This window comes from Cydia splendana, chromosome 3, assembly GCF_910591565.1.
Source record: "Cydia splendana chromosome 3, ilCydSple1.2, whole genome shotgun sequence".
Classification (NCBI taxonomy): Eukaryota; Metazoa; Arthropoda; class Insecta; order Lepidoptera; family Tortricidae; genus Cydia; species Cydia splendana.
In genome coordinates this window covers 16,237,573-16,258,306 of record NC_085962.1, presented here as the reverse complement: position 1 = coordinate 16,258,306, position 20,734 = coordinate 16,237,573, and the positions used below count along the sequence as shown (strand labels likewise).

Genomic DNA, 20,734 nt, shown 5'->3' with positions numbered 1-20,734 from the left:
ATGGTTCATTTGAAGACAAGTGACATTTTGCGAAAGTGCAATCTAATTTGAACCAAATCGGAATGCTAAAGTTGAAATTGTACTGGTGGACCGTAAGTGGTCGGTAAATCGTACTATGCCTGGAAAAGGGTTAAACTGCTAAGCTGTCACTCGCTACGTCACCGAAAGAAGTGTTAAGTTGGCGTCGAAAAGGTAGTTTTACTCTACCACCATATGCCTAATAGTGAATTGGCGCAATAAAACCCGAATAAAAACAAACATAATTTATTAAAAGTTGAACATATAACTACAAAGAATATGATGTCTCGACTTGATTTATTTGTTGAATCTATTTGGAATTACCTAACACTGTTGTACTTTCGGGTTCTCTGGTTTGACGAACTCTCCAATCTTGTCGTTGTAGTACTGGTAGGCGCGGAAGGGCTTGAGTTCCCAGGGGGCTTGGTTTTCCATCTCGGTCAGGTTCACTCCAAGGTCTAGCAGCGTTGGAAGGTTTGGGTCGACAATGTCGGTAGTGGATTCCTGTTGAAGATAATGTTTATTAAATAATCAGATTTGATGGTAAGAAGATAGTCCATTAGCGCAGTTTTGTCAAATGTATGAATGTAAGTAGGTAATCGCAACGGTTAGGTATGAAATTAATAATCTGCAACTTTTTGCAATGAGTATGAGAAGATGACAATCGTTTGCGAATGCTTCTCTATCACTCTTCCATAGTTATTAGTGCCATGGAGAGGCGTTTCGTTACGTCATGCTCCCTGGAAACCCCACTGTCTGTTTTGTGATTTATTGAAACGTAATGCTGATGTACACAATATGTACTGAATTAGTACATACTTAAAAAAAATTGTACCTCAATAGATCGAGAGTACAATTAACTCAATTCGGACTTGCTGTAGAGCATCTCCCCAGCAACCCCAAAATTTAATTAAAGAAAATTCACGTAAATACATACTTTTTCGCAAAAAAGACGCCTAAAAAAATTGTACTGCAGTTTTTAACGTTGATTGAGTTAGCCATGGCTAGTTAAATTACCTAATTGTCGCCAGGACGCAAGCGTCTCCAGCAGACTTCTCAAACGTACGAAACTTTGTATTTTTATATAGGTACAATGAGATACACATATTTTATTTATGTTATGAACTTGGTTTCTGGTGAGAGTACCAATACCTATTTTCTTATCAACCAGCAATGGTGTAGTTGCATTGATCATAAACATATGTACTTATTTTAAGTCGTGCCTACGTGTTTTTTATATGACGTTATTGAAGTATCTTGATAACGTTAAAACGAAGATTAGGTACTTTTATTTTTATTGCTAGGTAGGTACTTATAGGAGTTATAATTCATAAAACCATATTTTTTTATCTCATTTTTAATTGTTTAACGTAAAATATCACATACGACAAGAAAACATAACAAACAAATCGATTGATAACTATTTTTAAGTTATCTTATTGACAAAATATCATCATCTAAACATAATATAAACCCATATAAACATTATCACCTAAACATATATAAAACTCGATTGACTTTTTGCATTTTTAATAAAATTAAATATTGATGTAAATAAGTGTGTTTGATTGAAATGGTTTACCAAAATTTGTTTTATGTACAGTCATCAGCAATAGTATGTTACACAACTAGGGCCGCAAAAATATATGACGCGCTCTTATTGCGCTCCAAATAAGAACGTGTCACATATTTTTGCGGCCCTAGTTGTGCAACATACTATTGCTGATGACTGTACCTTTGTCTTGAGATCATCATAGCAGTACCAGTAAGGTCCCGTTTTACAATGAGCTGTAAAATGACCAAGTCCTGTTACAACTGTTGGAGGTACAAACTCAATAATTGACGCTAGGTCGTATCGTCTGTTGCTTTGCAGAACTAATGTTTTTGGCACTTCTTTTATAGTCACTGACTACAGTCACGACGACTTCAAATATAATATGATCCGATAAATTATAGGTCATCGTAACTGCGCCAAAATATTGTTCGTTATTACACTTTGTATATTCATTACTCAACATAGAGTTGGGTAGTTTTAGTTTTACGTTAAAAAATTAAAAATGAGATAAAAAATATGGTTTTATGAATTATAACTCCTATAAGTACCTACCTAGCAATAAAAATAAAAGTACCTAATCTTCGTTTTAACGTTATCAACATACTTCAATAATGTCATGTAAAAAACACGTAGGTACGACTAAAAATAAGTACATACGTTTATGATCAATGCAACTACACCATTGCTGGTTGACAAGAAAACATTGGAACTCACCAGAAACCATGTTCATAACATAAATGAAATGTGTGTATCTCATTGTACAGTCACCTGCAATAATATGTTACTCTTCGAAGGCCGCAAAAATATCTGACACGATCTTATTTCTAGAGCCATAAGAGCGTGTCACATATTTTTGCGGCCTTCGAAGAGTAACATATTATTGCAGGTGACTGTACCTATATAAAAATACAAAGTTTCGTACGTTTGAGAAGTCGGAGGCGCTTGCGTCCTGGCGACAATTAGGTAATTTAACTAGCCATGGCTAACTCGATCAACGTTAAAATAGCAGTACAATTATTTTTAGGCGTCTTTTTTGCTAAAAAGTAAGTATTTACGTGAATTTTCTTTAATTAAATTATGGGGTTGCTGGGGAGATGCTCTACAGCAAGTCCGAATTGAGTTAATTGTACTCTCGATCTATTGAGGTACAATTTTTTTTAAGTATGTACTAATTCAGTACATATTGTGTACATCAGCATTACGTTTCAATAAATCACAAAACAGACAGTGGGGTTTCCAGGGAGCATGACGTGTTTCGTTCGCTGCGGCGTATCGTTGTCGTGCGTACCGAGATTTAATCACCATTCCTTTGCTTATTTCTGGAATGTGCCAGGTGTTCTGGGTGTTTTAACCTCGTAAGGCCCAATGTGCACTACAATGCACTCTGTTTCAATCTAATTCGAATCTTTCAAAAACTAAAAAAGTTGCATTTCTTTTGTTTCGTTGTTTTCTAAAACAAACGAAAGTCACCCTAATCTACTATACAACAAGGTCGAAATTTAAAATAGGGAAACTTTGTATGGTGAGTAACCTTGTAGCGAGGTTAATGAAGTCATTAGAAAACCCGGGATATTCAAATTCGTAAGTTGTGAGAAGGTTTGCACGCACGTGAACGTGACCATTTGTGAAAGGATCGCTGACTTCTCGCATGTATTTCGGAGTACGATGTCAATGATGGGCATTACGCTGTCGCAGATCTGCGGGCTCAGCATGGTTCCATTTTTATCGACTATCACTATGCGCGTCCCTTTCGCACTTACATACTTGTTAGAACGTGACAGGCATGGTGACAAGGGATAAAAACGCGACCGTGCTAAGCCGCCTGGACGCTATCGTGGACGTAAAACAAGAAATCTGACAATATTTGTACAAAATCTAGTTGCTACAATATTCAGGCGGCGTCACTAAGGGTGGTAAGTATTCCACCTATCCAATTTCTTTATCCAATGTGTATTGCGTCTCACATTTTGCTTTAACCTTTTGAACGACACAGACGGCAATTGACGTCAACGCAAAATCGTGACAACGACGCCAAAGATGGCATTTGACGTCGATCGTGTTTTGATGAAAATCTACTGAAAAACACCCCACTTTTAGGTTGGCATTATTTATTCACAAAACTAAATTTTACCCCTGTGGCATGGTATAATAATATACTCCGCCTGGTACTCCATTCCCGTCTTTTCTAGGTCACCTAACTGACACGGGCCTACGTCATCATGCGACAGCGCTATATGATAATATGCGATAGCGCTATATATAGCGGCCATGTTGTTGTGACGTAGGCCCATGTCACTCTGGGAATGGAAGACCATGTTTTATTAGACTATGCCCTGTGGCGTCAGTGGCACGGCAAATTGATGCGCCGTTTGGCGTTCAAAAGGTTAATGAGAGAGTGAGACGCACTGATATTGGACAGGTGGAATACCACCCTAAGGCAGCAGGTCTCAGTTTCATCCATTTTGTCAAAATAATTCAACTCCCATTAAACAGATGGCGCTGAATGTTGGGGGCACGCGATTTTGACGAATTTTGTATAGAAAATCAGTGTTTTATCACAGAATAAGTAATAGTACTACAGAAAGGAAACTTCCTACAAAACCGAAATTTGACAGCGGTTCAGGGTCGAATCATGCCGTCCCTTTCTAATATATGGCACTATCCCTTTCGGCTATTTAGGGTTGTCAAAATTCAAGCCATTATCTTATCTGTGGTCGTGCACGCAAAGGGACCTCAAGTTGTGTCAACCCTAATAATTGCTCGGAGCAATGCTGAGCCGAACGGAGCCGAGTTTGTCCGAAGTCAGTTCGTGGTCACTTACCTTCTCGATGGCCTCCCAGGTGACGTTGCCGAAGGGGTACCCGGGGGACAGCAGGTTGATGAGCGCGACCTTGACGCCGAGCACGGGGTCGTACTTCATGTCCAGGCGCCGGTAGCCCCACTTCTCGTCTTTGCGCATTAGCGCGTAGAACCAGTCCACGAGGTCCGCTAGCATGTAGCGTTTTGGTCTGAAACGTATATGTCATTTTGAATCAGCAATCGACGCATTTAAAATTGTAAGTAGCTATCGGAGAGGTTTAGGTCGACGAACTAGAATAAGTATAAAAGCCTGACTAGAGCTTGCTGGAGCTCAAAAGACACACGGGTATTGTGCCGCGAGCGACTCGAGTGTACAGCGCGCAGTTAACGCCAAATATTGACGTCATGCTCTCCAGCAAACCCCACATTGCGTTTTAGCATTTTTTATTATATGAGGATTTAGTACACAATTGGAACTGAATTTGTACTTGAAAAAAAAATCTAATTTACCTTAGTTATTTGGGAATAAAATCATGCGTACAAAATGTTCCAGTCACTTATTTGCTGGAAAAGTTGGAGTCTATCCTATATTGGAATTCAGTAGGGGTTGCTGTAGAGTAGTGTAGAGCATGCTCTACAGCAGCGGTCGGCAACCTTTTAGCAGCCAAGGGCCACATAGCAGTTAACGAAGTGGACGCGGGCCGCACTTTGTTAATATTTAAGACTTTATCAGACATTGTCATTTGTCTTTTTGTCTATTTTGTATTACATACAAAATAGCCAGGGAGGCTCGCGGGCCGCAAGTGAGAGGTTCGCGGGCCGCATGCGGCCCGCGGGCCGCTGGTTGCCGACCGCTGCTCTACAGCAACCCCAACTTCATTTGGCTTGTACTCCCAAACTAGAGTCTGGCTATTGAAATTTTACCCAAATGTTTGGCGGGAAATTCAAAAAATTTTGGGCTGGTCACACTGTGTAGTAGAAATTATAGTTTTGATACTAGAAAATATTTTTGATTTTCTGTGCACACGTAAGGTACCTAAGGATATAAGTTAAATATACGTTGACGTGCACTCAAAGTCAGCTCACATAATTTCTACCACTATGTAAAGTACAGTCAACGATAAACACATATGTTAACACTTTCCACCATATACCATTGTAACAAGGCGAAAAATGAAATGTAGTGTAAATAAGACCTAGCTCGATAATACCGCAATATTAATCCATCACCAAAAATAATACAAAAGTACTATGCCAAATATGCTAAATACTAAGTATCAAAATATTTATAGAGCACCAACCTTCTAATTTGTTTACATTTGTTTAGGAGTTGTAAACATTGCAGTTTTTCGTTATACAACGCTATACGTCGACTTCGCACATTGTCGTAATTATTTACGAGCTTAAATAATAGTTTGCGAACCTCACTCAGTATAGACATTATAAATATTATTTAAAATAAACCCCTTTATAAACCGCAAACAATTTGAATGAATGACATAAATTGACAACTGACTTTTAGCTTTTTTTTAAATCATAGACAATTGGTGATACAACAACGAAATATCTGTCAACAATTTTTGGCTAGCCAGACTCTATAGAGGTACCATTTTTTTCAAGGAAGTACAAATTCAGTACAAATTGTGTACTAATTAAATCCTCATATAATAAAAAAATCCAAAACGCAATGTGGGGTTGCTGGAGAGCATGACGTAAATATTGTAATGTCGCGTAAGATGCTTGACGTATAGAATTTTATTTTAGCCAATCGACGATTTGATTCGTCAGTCAAATACCCTTTATATAATCTTTAAAATAAATTGGAATGCTCACCCTTGAGCGCTGGTGGCCTAGCGGGAAGAGCGTGCGACTTTCAATCCGTAGGTCGCGGGTTCAAATCCCGGCTCGTACCAATGAGTTTTTCGGAACTTATGTACAGTCACGTACGAAATATCATTTGATATTTACCAGTTGCTTTTCGGTGACGGAAAACATCGTGAGGAAACCGGACTAATCCCAATAAGGCCTAGTTTCCCCTATGGGTTGGAAGGTCAGATGGTAATCGCTTTTGTAAAAATTAGTGCCTACGTCAAATCATGGGATTAGCTGGCTCCCATGAGCGGTGGTAAAAATGCCGGGATAACGTGAGGAAGAAGAAATTGTAATGCTCACCCGACGGCCTGGTAGACCTGGCACCTGGTGTCGGGGTCTCTTGCCGCGTTGACGATGCCCTGCGCCACGTCCGACACGAACACGGGCGCCTTCACCGTCTCCAGGCCCGCGCGGTACAGCGTCAGGTACGTGCCGTGGATGCGCCACGGGCCCCCGAAGTACCTGCCATCCACAATAGGGTATTTTCCTACTAGTCAAATCAGTTACTTTTTTAGAACTGTCAAAACGATTTTCTAATATGGAATTTATATGAAACATTACATCGTGACGTCACGGTCAACTCACCTACTTTTTATATTTCTATCCGATTTATTAAATATAACTTGTGTTTAAAAATAACTCCTATCTGTGTTTTTCTAATAATTATCTGGTGCTTTATTTCATGCATGGTGTAATAGTTATTTGTACAACAAGAGATCAAAGTTTGATATTTCTTCGAGTGCTTATTTTGAGTCCCGTGCAAGCGAAAGATTCTATAATAGATTCACGAGCGTAGCGAGTGAATCTAATTTAGAATCTTGAGCGTAGTAAGGGATTCAAAAGCGCACGAGATGTAAATAACTTTGATCTCGTGTAGTACACAAATTTTTTCACCCTAAGCAGTGAGAACATACCTAGAGGGACAGAGATAATAGAACCCAAGTATATCGAACTTGTATTAGACCCCGCATGTTGAAATGACTATAAAGGTCACTTGAATGTCATTTTGTCTCACTCAGTGAGCAAAATGCGATTTTGCTCACTGAGTGAGACACAATCAGTGAGCAAAATGCGATTTTGCTCACTGAGTGAGACAAAATGACTCAGAGAGCAAAATCGCATTTTGCTCACTGTTTTTAAGAAGCAAAGTACCCTTGTTCGAGCTGCTGAGGTGAAAAATAATTTATTTTATAAGTATACAGTATAATACCCTATTTTCACAGTTCGGGAATTTAATGGAAAATATGTGTTTGAATTGATGTTGATTAAATATTTGCGTATAATAATATCCCCATTTAGGTTCTAATGTAATAGCAAAGATAATTTGAAATAGAGAGTTACTGTCGTGGTAAATTATGTAGCTGCAGTACATTTTCTGCCATCTTTCGACAGACGATTAAGGGCCCGTTTAGACGATGCGAGAACTCGCATGCGAGTTTCATTACATTGCGGGTTTTGATCGGTGAGTTGAATTGGACGTAACCAACATTCTGCAATGTAACTAAAATCGCATGCGAGTTCGCGCGCCGTCTAAATCACCTCTAAAACTGTTAGAACGCCATTTGACTTTGATCATTATTCTTTCACTGATATGTGTTAACTTGTTAAATATTAATATTAACGCCATCTACTCGAGAATAGGCTGAAGGTTATGGCGCCATCGCTCGAAAAGATTACACCATACCTTTGGCCTATAGTCGAGTAGATGGCATTAATATTAATATTTAATAAGTTAACACATATCAGTGAAAGAATAAGGATCAAAGTAAAATGTCGTTCTAACAGTTTTATTTTCCGTCGAAAGATTCCGGCAGTAAATTTACAGTGGCTACATAAATAATTTACTTTGACAATCCGTCTCTGTTGCACTCTATTCTCTTTGGTAATAGCCCATATAACCATTCCAGTCGCAGAATCACAAAGTGGTAACTAAATGTCAGATGTGTCGTAACAGAGTCCACACAATGTGTCTAGAATTGTTTCGAAACAAAGTGTCGTCGCCGTGTCTACACTTTTCCGTAACAAGGTGTCGACACATTTGTGTGCACTTTGCGTGCGGTTTGCGACTAAATCTGACAGCAAATTTGTGACAGCAAATGTCAATTTAAAATACCTCTTCAAAACCAAGGTTTGTCAAACTACCATTAGTGTCTCGTGTGCTCGTAATTCTAGTAAGTCATCATGGGCAATGCAAATGATAATAATCGACCGAAACCATATAAACACCCAACACCCGTCAACCTTTTACAGAAAAGTTTTTAAAGAAATGCAATAAGCTACTTAGGTCAGGCAACGAATGCTCCAAAAGTTGTAGAGGGAAATGCTCGGAACACAATTTTTGACTCCGTAACTCGGTTTGACAAGTTAGGAGGTGAACATATCAAAAGTCCCCGGCCGTAGCCCTTGAGCGGGGGGGGGGGGAGAGGGGGCTTTGAAGGTCCCATTTTCCGGTTTTTCGATTATATCTCGGAAACTATGCATCTCACCGACATGGCCACTTATACAAAATGAAAGTTAATTTAATTTGTTACAAGTTTATTCAGTCAATTTTTTCGATATGTTGAATAGTTTTGAGATATCCGCTCTTGAAAGTTTATTTAGGGCTCTCAATTTTATCTTGATATATCTATATCAGTGAAGGTGCTAGGCCGTGTTTGGTATCGTTTTCGTATAAATCTGGGGTGCTGAATCCATTTAAGGTATCACATTGACACCATACCACAAAATAAAAAAAAATCTTTTTAGGGTTCCGTACCTCAAAAGGAAAAAACGGAACCCTTATAGGATCACTCGTGCGTCTGTATGTATGTCCATCTGAATACACAAAATAGTTCTTTACCTAGGTGACAGGAAAACCTATTAGAAATGTGCAGTCAAGCGCGAGTCGGACTTAATGTACGGAACCCTTAATACGCGAGTCCGACTCGCACTTGGCCGGTTTTTTTGAAACTCCTCTTGACGCTTAACCGCTGAACCGATTTCGTTGAAATTTGGTATAGAACAATGACCTTTTATTTATGTAGACGTGTGACGTTCATAGTTGACAAAACTAAAAATTGATCCAACGATTTTGACAACTTGACAGGTTGGCGTCACCCATACGACTAACTAAATATAGGTTCCGGAACCTATATTTATTGGCTCACGATTGTGCGCCTGGTACCATATCTACCTCAATTTACTTACATCTATGGTATAGAAATAGTTTGCGTCCCGGAACAGGACATAGGATAGATCTTATAACCAAAATCATCTTTTGAAGGTGTGAAAAGTGGCGTGGAAATTTGTACGGGAAATCAATAACCGCTGCACCGATTTATATGAAATTTGGGATGGTCTACATCTTTGATTTAGTTAAAAATGATAAAAAAACATGACTTCAAACCTAAACTTAAACAGTATTAACTTCAAGAAGTCAATTCTGAATTCCCACCTACACCTCATTTCACACCTTTAAAGGATGATTTTTGAGATAACTTATTATATCCTGTCTCGGGACTCAAAATATATGTGTACCAAATTTAAATTAAAACTGTTCAGCAGTTTAAGCGTGAAGAGGAGTTTAAAAGAAAGTATTTTAATAAGTTTATATGTTTTTACTTCGGAATGGTGTCAATGTGATACCTTAACTAAATTTGGTACTGCGAATTTATACGAAAACGATACCAAACATGGCCTCGTAGCTTTACTGTTGTAGAAGTCAAAATAAAATTGAGAGCCCTAAATTCTTATTACTTGGCCAAAATTGTGTAGAAGGAAAAGGTAAAATAAAAGTCTTCGGCAGGAATATAAGACACAAATATATTTTTTTTTTGCGTTACTATTTCATTCATCAAATATAAACATACCTTGATTATACTATTCTAGTGAGATCCTCATAGATAAACAAAAACATTTACTTAAAAAATTACAAGGTCGAAATGTCACGGAACTTGTGAGAGTAATATGTGAAAAATATAAACTTTTATGACAAAAAAAATCTGGACACAATTTAAGAATCACCCAATTGCGTCGAGGAATCATCACCTCCTTACCTCCTCGCTTCTTTTTTGTCCTTTGTATTCTGTAGCAATTTGTTAGAGCTGAAAATAAAGATAACTTGCTTCGTCACGGATGTCGATTTATAGGTTTTAGGGAGTGCAGAATTCGAAAACGATGATCATTTTATAATCCAAGATGGCGGCTACGTATTTTGTCATAAAAGTCGTCATGAATATCGTTTTATAGGTTTTAGGAAGTGCCGATTTCGAAAATGATGACCAGTTTGGAATCCAAGATAACTGCCGTGCACTTTGTCATAAAAGTCGTCATGGATATCGTTTTATAGGTTTAAGGGAGTGCAGAATTCGAAAATGATGACCATTTTGGATTCCAAGATGTCTGCCGTGCACTTTGTCATATGACCCGTCATGGATGTTGATTTATAGGTGTTAGGAAGAGTAGAATTCGAAAATGATGACCATGACCAACGTGCACGGCAGACATCTTAGATTCTAAAACGGTCATAATTTTCGAATTCTCCACTCCCTAATACCTATAAATCGAGATCCATGACGACTTTTATGACAAAGTGTACGGCAGACATCTTGGTTTCCAAAATGGTCATCATTTTCGAATTCTGCACACCCTAAAACCTATACATATTGTAGTTCGCCCCGAACTGTGAACTCGCGGTTCGCCAAACAGATCAATTGAATGCAGTGCTACTTAGTCTGAGATGGGCATTTCGTAATTGATTCCTGATTCCACGATTACTTGAAATTACTTTGTAATCTGATTACCGATTCCTAGATTACTTTGTAATCTAACAATACCGAATTACTAAGTACAATTCCATTTGAGGAATCAGGAATCAATTTTTCGAATACTACAATTACTAGTAATAGAAATCAATGTCGATTCTTCATTAGGTACAGGAATATATATTACTTGATTCCTTTCAGATTACATTTCGTACTACTACATAAGTACTGTCAAAAGTACATTTCGATAGTAGATATAGATGTTGTTGACTTACTAGGATGCATCTACCGATACCTTATTTGAAACAGGTGTGCAGATTTCGAAATTGATGACCGTGACCAATAAAACGACATCCATGACGACTTTTAACATAGTGCATGGCGGCCATCTTGGATTCCAAAATAGTTATTATTTTCGAAATCTGCGCTCCCTAAAACCTATAAAACGACAGCCATGACGACTTTTATGACATACTGCATGGCCGCGATTTTGGATTCCTAAATGGTCATCATTTTCGAAATCAGGGCCCCCTAAAACCTATAAAACGACACCTATGACAACTTTTATGACCTAGTGCATGGCCGCCATTTTGGAATCCAAAATGGTCATCATTTTCTAAATCTGCGCCCCCCAAAACCTATACAACGACACCCATGACGACGTTTATGACATAGTACATGGTCGCCATTTTGGATGTCAAAATGGTCATCATTTTCTAAACCGGGGCCCCCTAAAACCTATAAAACGACATCCATGACGACTTGACATAGTGCATGGCCGCCATCTTGGAATCTAAAATGGTCATCATTTTAGAAATCTGCGCCCTCTTAAACCTATAAAACGACACCTATGACGACTTTAATGATAAAGTGCATGGCCGCCATTTTGGAATCCAAAATGGTCATCATTTTCTAAATCTGCGCCCCCCAAAAACTATAAAACGACACCCATGACGACGTTTATGACATAGTGCATGGCCGCCATTTTGGATGTCAAAATGGTCATCATTGTCTAAACCGGGGTCCCCTAAAACCTATAAAACGACATCCATGACGACTTGACATAGTGCATGGCCGCCATCTTGGAATCTAAAATGGTCATCATTTTCGAAATCTGCGCCCCCTAAAACCTATAAAACGACACCCATGACGACTTTAATGATAAAGTGCATGGCCGCCATTTTGGAATCCAAAATGGTCATAATTTTCTAAATCTGCGCCCCGCAAAACCTATAAAACGACACCCATGACGACGTTTATGACATAGTGCATGGCCGCCATTTTGGATGTCAAAATGGTCATCTTTTTCTAAACCGGGGCCCCCTAAAACCTATAAAACGACATCCATGACGACTTTTATGACATAGTGCATGGCCGCCATCTTGGAATCTAAAATAGTCATCATTTTCGAAATCTGCGCCCCCTAAAACCTATAAAACGACACCCATGACGACTTTTATGACATAGTGCATGGTCGCCATTTTGGAATCCAAAATGGTTATCATTTTCTAAATCTGCGCCCCCCAAAACCTATAAAACGACACCCATGACGACTTTTATGACATAGTGCATGGCCGCCATTTTGGATTTCAAAATGGTCATCATTTTCGAAATCTGCGCCTCCTAAAACCTATAAAACGACATCCATGACGACTTTTATGGCATAGTGCATGCCCGCCATTTTGGATTCCAAAATGGTCATCATTTTCAAAATTGGGGCCCCCTAAAACGTATAAAACGACATCCATGACGACTTTTATGACACAGTGCATGGCCGCCATTTCGGATTCCAAAATGGTCATTATTTTCGAAATCGGCACTCCCTAAAACCTATATATCGACACCCATCTCGACTTTTATGACAAAGTGTTTTGCTACCATCTGCATGCAAGACATTTCTATTATTTTTACGTACAAAAATGGCCCCCTGTCAACTTTCAATCGAAATTTAACCGATAATTGATTCGATTAATATTCAGATTAATTCAATTTCAATCTATGTTAGGTCGACTAAACTAATCGCGATTAAAATTTGAGAATTAACTTTTTTTATTCCATTAATTAGTCGAATAAACAGTTAATCGATTAATGCCCATCTCTGACCACGGCATTTTTACACTTTGAGAATATCTGAAAACAAATCAACACAAGGAGCCATTTTGCAAATCCAGTAACATACCAGTAACTTTGTTATTACTTTTGACAGCGCGTGTCATGTGTCAACACAGAGTCGACACAAAGTCGAAACATTGCAACTACTTTGTGACTGCAATATTTCTCAGCCTTAAACCATATTTATACATCATAATTAACAAGTTTCGTAGTATGTAAAGCGTTATATCTGTTATTTAAGTATAGTATACGCATCGAAGTACTAAAAATGCTTCAAATAATATAGTTATGAACACAGGCACTGAGAAGTAAACAATTTCATTTCCGGCTAAACTAAAACAATGTGGTGGCGCGTTGATTATATTACACTTAGTTTATCAAATCACTCGAGCAGTTTAATTCCCCATAATAATTTAAGTCCTATTGTAATATAAATGCAAACAATATATAATTACGTCTTGTAATCCGTTTTAGAGATGGCGTATTAATGTCACTTATTTATATTTAAGTATTTTTCCATCTGACAGTTTCCATTTGACAGGAACAAAATGAACGAATGAACGAATGATTTTGGCATAAAGTAGTCGCAAACTCGAAACAATGTGTGCACACGGCGACCACACTTTATGTCACTTTGTGTCATGTGTCGACCCTTCCCCATTTCTGGTAACTGTGTCGACACGGCGACGACTCTGCGACTGGAATTGTGACCGAAACAGACGGTGTCGACACAAGATGTGTCAACACCGCGTCGTAACGGCGACTGGAAATGGTTGTATGGGAGGTATCTGTCTGTCGCAGTAGCCGAGATTATTTGAATGATGAAATTGATGAAAATCGAGCGTATGTCGCTATTTGTCAAGGAAATAGATCGTACCTAATAAACCTGTCCTCGGAGCCGTAGATGTCGGAGGCGCGGATGATGGTGGCCGTGGGGAACTCCTCGCGCACCGCGCACTCGCCATAGTACTTGCTAACTTTGTACATGGATGGCTTGCGGAGCACCAGCGGCTTTGGGTGCTCATCGGCGTTTAAGTAGTTCAGGTGGATGAAACGCTCCACTCCCATCTCTCGGGAGATCCTAGAATGTAGGTATGACGAGCTTAAAACGTATGGCGCTGCAATCGTTTTAAAAAATATGTATAGTTTAGCTTAGTCATTTCCGTCAGTAGAAAAAGGCAGCAAATGTAAAAAAAATTAGGCTCGAGGGTTGTCCTCCATGGTAAATTAGAATTTCGCGCCTTGTGGGTTTGCCAGAGTATATTTAGAATCTAGATATCCAAAGAAACAAACCATAGACTACAGACTTTTGTTTCGTTTCAAGTTCCAAGACCATTAGATCCACTTATACTCGATTGGTTTTTAACCTCATTTGTGAAAAGCAAATCATCAAGCTCACCATATAATATGATAAAAGAAGCATCTTTTCAATGTCAGTCCAAAAATTATTTAAAATAATAATAGCAAAATATTTTCCTTTGACCGCCAGGGCGCTGATTTTAAAAAATGTGCCCCAGAAGACCCATGCAAACAATCAAAATTCATAAACCGTTTGTTAAGCTGTTGGTGGCCAAATTACAAAAATTTTAAATAATCAAAGTTCTAGAGGTAAGGAAGGAAAGAACTAGAGAACGTCACGAGCCCGAGACATGTCTACACAGAGCACAGACCAAGCTGTTTCGCGCGGCAATTTCCTCGCGAAGGGTTTGTCTGTAATAGACCCGCCTATTCAATGCGGAGTCCTAAAAATGCTGACATAATTAGTAATTATTAATTACAAATCATGGTGTTAAAAAAAAACCTACCTTGCCAGACGGCGAGCTCCATCTACATGCACATCCTTAAATTTGAAGTTTTTAGTTTCATAGTCCCGGCCCACCAAGTTGATAACCACATTTGAATGTCTCACTGCCTTAGCAATGGACTCCTCGTCGCGAAGGTCGAAGGGGGTGAACAGCACTTGTCCCAAATCACCAGCGACTTTTAGACGTTGAGCATCATAGAAGTCGCTGCGGTAGGGTATAATCATCTGAAATTACAAAAATGAAGAGCTAGGAAATGTCCTATCGAACTTATTTATCCTTAAAATAATCCGTAATTTTAAATGAATATTGGTATTGGATTGATAATGATAAAAGGATTGACCGGATCCGAAACACTACGTTGCGCACCAAAACAGGCATCGTCGACGTTGGGGTCAAAACCGCCAGGCTAAAGTGGGACTGGGCAGGCCATGTAAGCAGAGATAGGCAAAATTTATTCGAATGAAGAATAACTAATAAGAATAACAAAATTTTTCGCGAATTACGAATAAAAATGTCGGATGATTATTCTTATTTGAATAAATTATTCGTCGAATAATTTATCTGCGAATAATTTACTTACTTACTTACTTACTTGGTTGGCGCGGTGACCCAAAATGAGTCTTGGCCTCCAACACAAGAGCACGCCACTTTGATCGATCCAGAGCGGTATCCCGCCAGCTTTCGCCGACGCCGAGCTCACGGAGATCTGCCTTCACTCTATCTGCCCAACGGTATTTAGGACGACACGCTCAAGGCCACGCGCTATATGCCTACCGCTCGGCGTATCGTCGACGATACAACCGACAGAGGGCCGCCGAACGCCCGCCTGAGCGCTCGCACCGCACGTTTCCCGCGCTTACGCTTCGAAATGCCGAAACCACGTAATTATTGTGCAGTAAATGGGTGTAAAAGTAAAAAAACAAAGGAAAAAGGCCTATAATAAAGATTCATCTTTTTATGGCGGGCTAAAGGTCCCACCTGAAACGTTTAATAATTATATTGAAGGGTTAGAAAAAGTATTTTTAAATAATTTTGACGACGTAATAATTAATCGGCCTGGTAGCACCGTATTACAACTTTTAAAAACCGTTGATTTTCCGTTGCTTTGCTCCTGAGTATTTATTAAAATTATTTACGCGATTTAGGATATTTTCAACTATAAAATTTAATAACAGAGAATTCCGAGAAGGGAAAAAATTATAAATCATTATATAAAACTAAAACATATTTGATTGACTAATAAAAAATATGGTTGATTCGCAACATTTGTTTTATTACAATAATCATCATAGGTAGGTACCTACAACCCTAGCGCATTCTTACGATGACGCGTTGGCACGTGACTCGCACGGCGGGCAACACAGTCTCGATTCTTTGTGCGCGTACTTATGGTACATTTCTTCTTGTCCTGAGCAGCAGGTATTATTATTAAGGTTTTGTAGGCTATTATAGCGTAGGTATTTTCGCTTTTGTTTGGGAATGAAGTATATGTTACGTAGTAACTATTTATTAATCTGTGACGGCGCCCAGTTGGTCGACCCAAGTAGGCCCTTTTGGCTGCCCGATCTTCACGCATCCTTTCGAGATGGCCAAGCCAGCGGAGACGATGCGCTTAATACGAATAACTTACTTATTCAAATAACAAGAGAGAAGATTTATTTATTATTTTTAATTTATTGTGATGTGCACTAGAATCAGACCAAGAATAGTCTGCAGCGGATTTGATAGCCCACGCAGTGAAAGTGTTATTTTAGACGTCAAACTTCTATGAAATTATGACGTATAAATGACACTTGCACTGCGTGGGCTATCAAATCCGCTGCAGACTTTTTATGGTCAGACTCTACCTGCAACTACCTAAATAGTTACTGTAAATACATTATACCCTGTGAGATTCGCTCTGAAGCAAACAACTGCTAATAACTTAATGCCAAAATTTGATAGTTTAAATTCATTTTAGTCAAGTTGACAAAGAGCCAGAACTTAATGGGCCATGTGTAATACTATGTGTAGGAAACAAGTCGAGTTACCAAAGCAGGACTAACAGTACCAGGGTGTGGATGTGCTACCATAAACATCAAGTTTGATATATTATTATACCATAAATTTGACGATTAAACTGCTAATATTTATTGGGTTGTTTTTTTTTGTGATATTTTGATTAAATTTGGTACAGATGTAGTGCATAATTATTTTCCTTCATATTTTCACAGAGACATACAAATGTGTCTTGCTATTTCAGTCAATCTTGGTACACAAAGTACAGAGGTTGACTGAAGTAGCATGACAAATATGAATGTTTCCGAGAAAATATGAAGGAAAACAATTATGCACTACATCTGTAGGTTTGAATTCTGAGCGGAATAAACACGAAATTTCAATTTGGGACAAGAAATGTATGTAAATTTCCATTGAGTTATGGAAATTCCATAAGTTATCGTAACTCAGTGGAAGATATTGAGGACATTAATGGTGAAATTGCATTTATACTGTACAAAATAGGGAACTCTATCTATCCACCAAATTTTATCAAATTCTGACCAAAAACCTAAAAAAAAAAACCGGGTCAAATAATAGTTATTTATTAACAATGGTTAACAGATAACTTTTCAGAGTTTGAGTATAATTTAAGAGAGTCATACTTATTTCTGAAATAGGGCACCCACTCTTGCTACAATAACCCTCTATACTATATCTGAAGAAATGGTAGTTAACTTTTAGATGTTTTGAATGATTTGTGATTCCCTGAGTCCATAGTTTTTAGAGTACCTGTGTGCCGATTTTTCCTAATTTATTGACGACATAGCGGCCCACAAATCCCGTGGCGCCGAAGATGGTGGCGACGATGCCATTGAAGCTGCTGCGGCCGCCCGTGCCGCGCTTGTACGCTGCAAGGTTAGGCCTCCCGTCCGTGCTGTATGCCGATGACTTGATGTAAACAACACTCAGAGACCCACTTTTGGCTGAAAATTTAAAATGTCGACAGGTAGTAAGCAAGGCTAGCAGATATTAATTGTTTGTTGTATGTTCCAATTGATTACATCCATCAAAAAAGCTGGAATTATGTAAGAGTTAAGTAGCTTGTTTTGATGGTTTTAAATTATAGAAAATAAACTTACGTATGAGTTTATTTGCAAAGTGGCCTGTCAAAGCTACAGAAGCCATTATTAGGCCACAATTTGTTGATTAATTACTAATTTCGACGATATTCGTAAAAGCAGCCCCTCTCTTCAAATGACAAATGAATGACAACCTCAACTCAATGACAGCTGACAGTGACAGATATTAATGTAAAGCTGTTCCAGGTTAATTTTTAATCGTCAGAATCGTCAATGGATTATACAAACAACGGTGTCTAATTATAGTTGGTCAAGCAAATCTAGTTAGTACAAAAAGGCGGCAAATTTAAAAAATGTAGGCGCGAAGGGTTATCGTCCCATAGAAAATTTGAATTTCGCGCCTTTTCCTACTGACAATATTTGCTTGACAAACTATATTAATAAATAATGTTAATATAGTCTGTCAAGCCATTTTTGTCAGTAGGAAAAAGCGACAATTTAAAAAAATGTAGGCGCGAAGGGTTATCCTCCATGTAAAATATGAATTTGACGCCTTTTTCTACTGACAAGATTTGCTTGACCATCTATATCAAAGAATATAATACTCACTAGGAGAAGAACGATAACTCCATACAAAAAAATGTCCCTTTCAAAAGTTCGTTTATACTACTAGCGCTCTGGTAGGATACCATTGTAATTAGAATTGACAACCCGTTTAGCCTAGCGGGTATTGGCAGTAATCCAGTTCAGGAAGCTAATGGTCCTGGGTTCGAATCCCAGAGAGGGAATTTCTTTTTGTATTTTTTTCTTTTTTGTTGGGGTCAGGTTTTTAAGAGCCCATCAACGTGCACACTAGCGCCACTGCTGAATACATTAAACTAGTTTTTATGTTATTGGATTCGTCAATCTACCCGTCCAAAGTTAAAACGGCCGTTTTTGTTTTGAGCTCATAGATCGACGAATCCAGCAACATAAAATCTAGTTTGATGTATTCAAAAGGTAGGTATCTAAATACACAATACAGTCCGTAGCGGCCCCTTTTTTAAATACATGTCGTTAAATTTAAATAATCACGATTATTTAGCAGTGGCGCTAGTGTGCACGTTGTTGGGCTCTTAAATTAGCATTTCACAAATAAGTAAAAAAATACGTTAAAAGATAATGATTAGGTACTATATTCAGAAATTCGTGAAATATTATTAAGATATAAATATTTTCATAATACATATGAATACATACACTGATATGGCAAATGGTTACAAGTTGTTATTACATCTATCCGGTTATCGGACATTTTCTGCTTCACATCTCCGCGCAGCGTTCTTGGTCACCGGGAAACTAGTTTGGATATGCGGCAGATACGTGCCCTTCTGAGCTTTTTCCAAGAAATCATATGACGGCCCAGGATTATATCATTATCTCACGCTTAAGCCATCTGCTGATTCACTTTCTAAAACAAAATAGTCAAAAAATTAAACAATATAATCTATCTTCCTAATTACTAACGTCGCTAATTCCTAGGGTTACCAGCTTAAACAATGTGGGGTTTTACATCTATGTTGAATTTTGATTATAATTTCGGACGCGATATAGCGTCCGCGGGACTTACGGGGATAGTAAGATTAAATTATTATATTTGAATTTGGTAATTAGCACGCTCATTTTTATTTAAAGATTAATATATATCTTACCTTGAAATTATCGCTGTTTCTGATTTACTACAACGGTTTCCACACACACATTAGGGCTTTCCATAATCCGGATAAGAATTGTTGATGAAGTCGCCATTGCCGGATACATACAGCAAGGAAGGAAGAGAGACAACGGTTTAAATTTAACTAAGTCTGTGCGAAGACGCATTTAGATATGTTACTCGTACATATGAATAGTTTTTATTTTTAAAATTAATAGGTAAATAAATATATTTCAAGTGAATAAATCGTTTTATATGAAAATTTATATTTTTGCATTAAATGACTTAAATGACAGCATTGACATTACAGACTTTTATCTTGTCTATGTTCTTACCGGCCAGACCCAAATCAAGGCCTATCAAAGAGGCCAATTGACAAAGATTTTTTTTTATTTTAATTAAGGAGGGTAGAGGCACGTCTACCCTTCGTAGATTTTATGAACATAGACAAAGACAAACTGAAATATAATAGATAATAATATTCATATATCAAAAAATAAATAATAATTTACATATGACTACTTCATAAAATACAAATCAAAATATATTTGATAAAATAAATTTGTTCCTAGAAATCGTATCTATAGACAAAGCCAGTTCTAGCAATGTTGCTGTAGTAAAATATTTTGATGTTAATTACTGGCAATCTCGTCTGGGAACGGACAACACATGTACAATTTTGAAGGGTCACATCGTTTCAAGGAAGTCAATAGGCCTTGATCTATATACATATCAATACATATTGTGTCATTCAAACGCTTTTTTAACGCGTGTTGATAAAGCGCTAGTGTATATGAGGCCTTAGTAGTACCAAAGACATATGTAACTCCGTATAGAATGAATAAAGTCTAAGAAAAAAACGTGCCTCGGAAATCAAGAAAAAGTCATTCTCGGATAGATGGCGCACACACCTTTAGCCTATGGTCGGCTAGATGGCGTTGACGACACCGTTTCATATTTAACAATTTTAACACATAGGTATCAGTGAATGAACATGGGTCAAAATGATATAAAAATAATAAAATCATTTATCCATATATATAATTTTTTTCGATAGTTTTATACGTTTTCATTTTGTG

At 38.0% G+C, this 20,734-nt stretch overlaps 1 protein-coding gene and 1 long non-coding RNA gene across 2 annotated transcripts in view; both read right to left on the bottom strand.

Moving 5' to 3' along the window:
- LOC134789402 (uncharacterized) overlaps positions 1-20,734 on the bottom strand; it is a 368,254-nt gene that overhangs the window by 119,114 nt on the left and 228,406 nt on the right. The gene's annotated exons all lie outside the window — the stretch shown is intronic.
- LOC134806849 (NADH dehydrogenase [ubiquinone] 1 alpha subcomplex subunit 9, mitochondrial) lies at positions 249-18,154 on the bottom strand. Its single transcript, XM_063780250.1, has 7 exons — positions 18,023-18,154; positions 17,673-17,866; positions 14,904-15,127; positions 13,976-14,179; positions 6,545-6,706; positions 4,395-4,581; positions 249-522 (listed from the first exon to the last, which is right to left on the bottom strand). Exons 1-7 carry the CDS (start codon positions 18,066-18,068, stop codon positions 343-345), a joined length of 1,197 nt encoding a protein of 398 aa, XP_063636320.1. The 5' UTR covers positions 18,069-18,154; the 3' UTR covers positions 249-342.

Bases quoted from the DNA above. Each gene is read 5' to 3' on its own strand.
- LOC134806849 (XM_063780250.1), bottom strand. From the start codon at position 18,068: ATGGCTTCTGTAGCTTTGACAGGCCACTTTGCAAATAAACTCATAC. The intron at 15,128-17,672 runs GTACTCTAAAAA...TTGTAATTTCAG, and splicing joins TAGGAAAAATCGGCACACAG to ATGATTATACCCTACCGCAG. The intron at 14,180-14,903 runs GTAGGTTTTTTT...CCTACATTCTAG, and splicing joins GGAGCTCGCCGTCTGGCAAG to GATCTCCCGAGAGATGGGAG.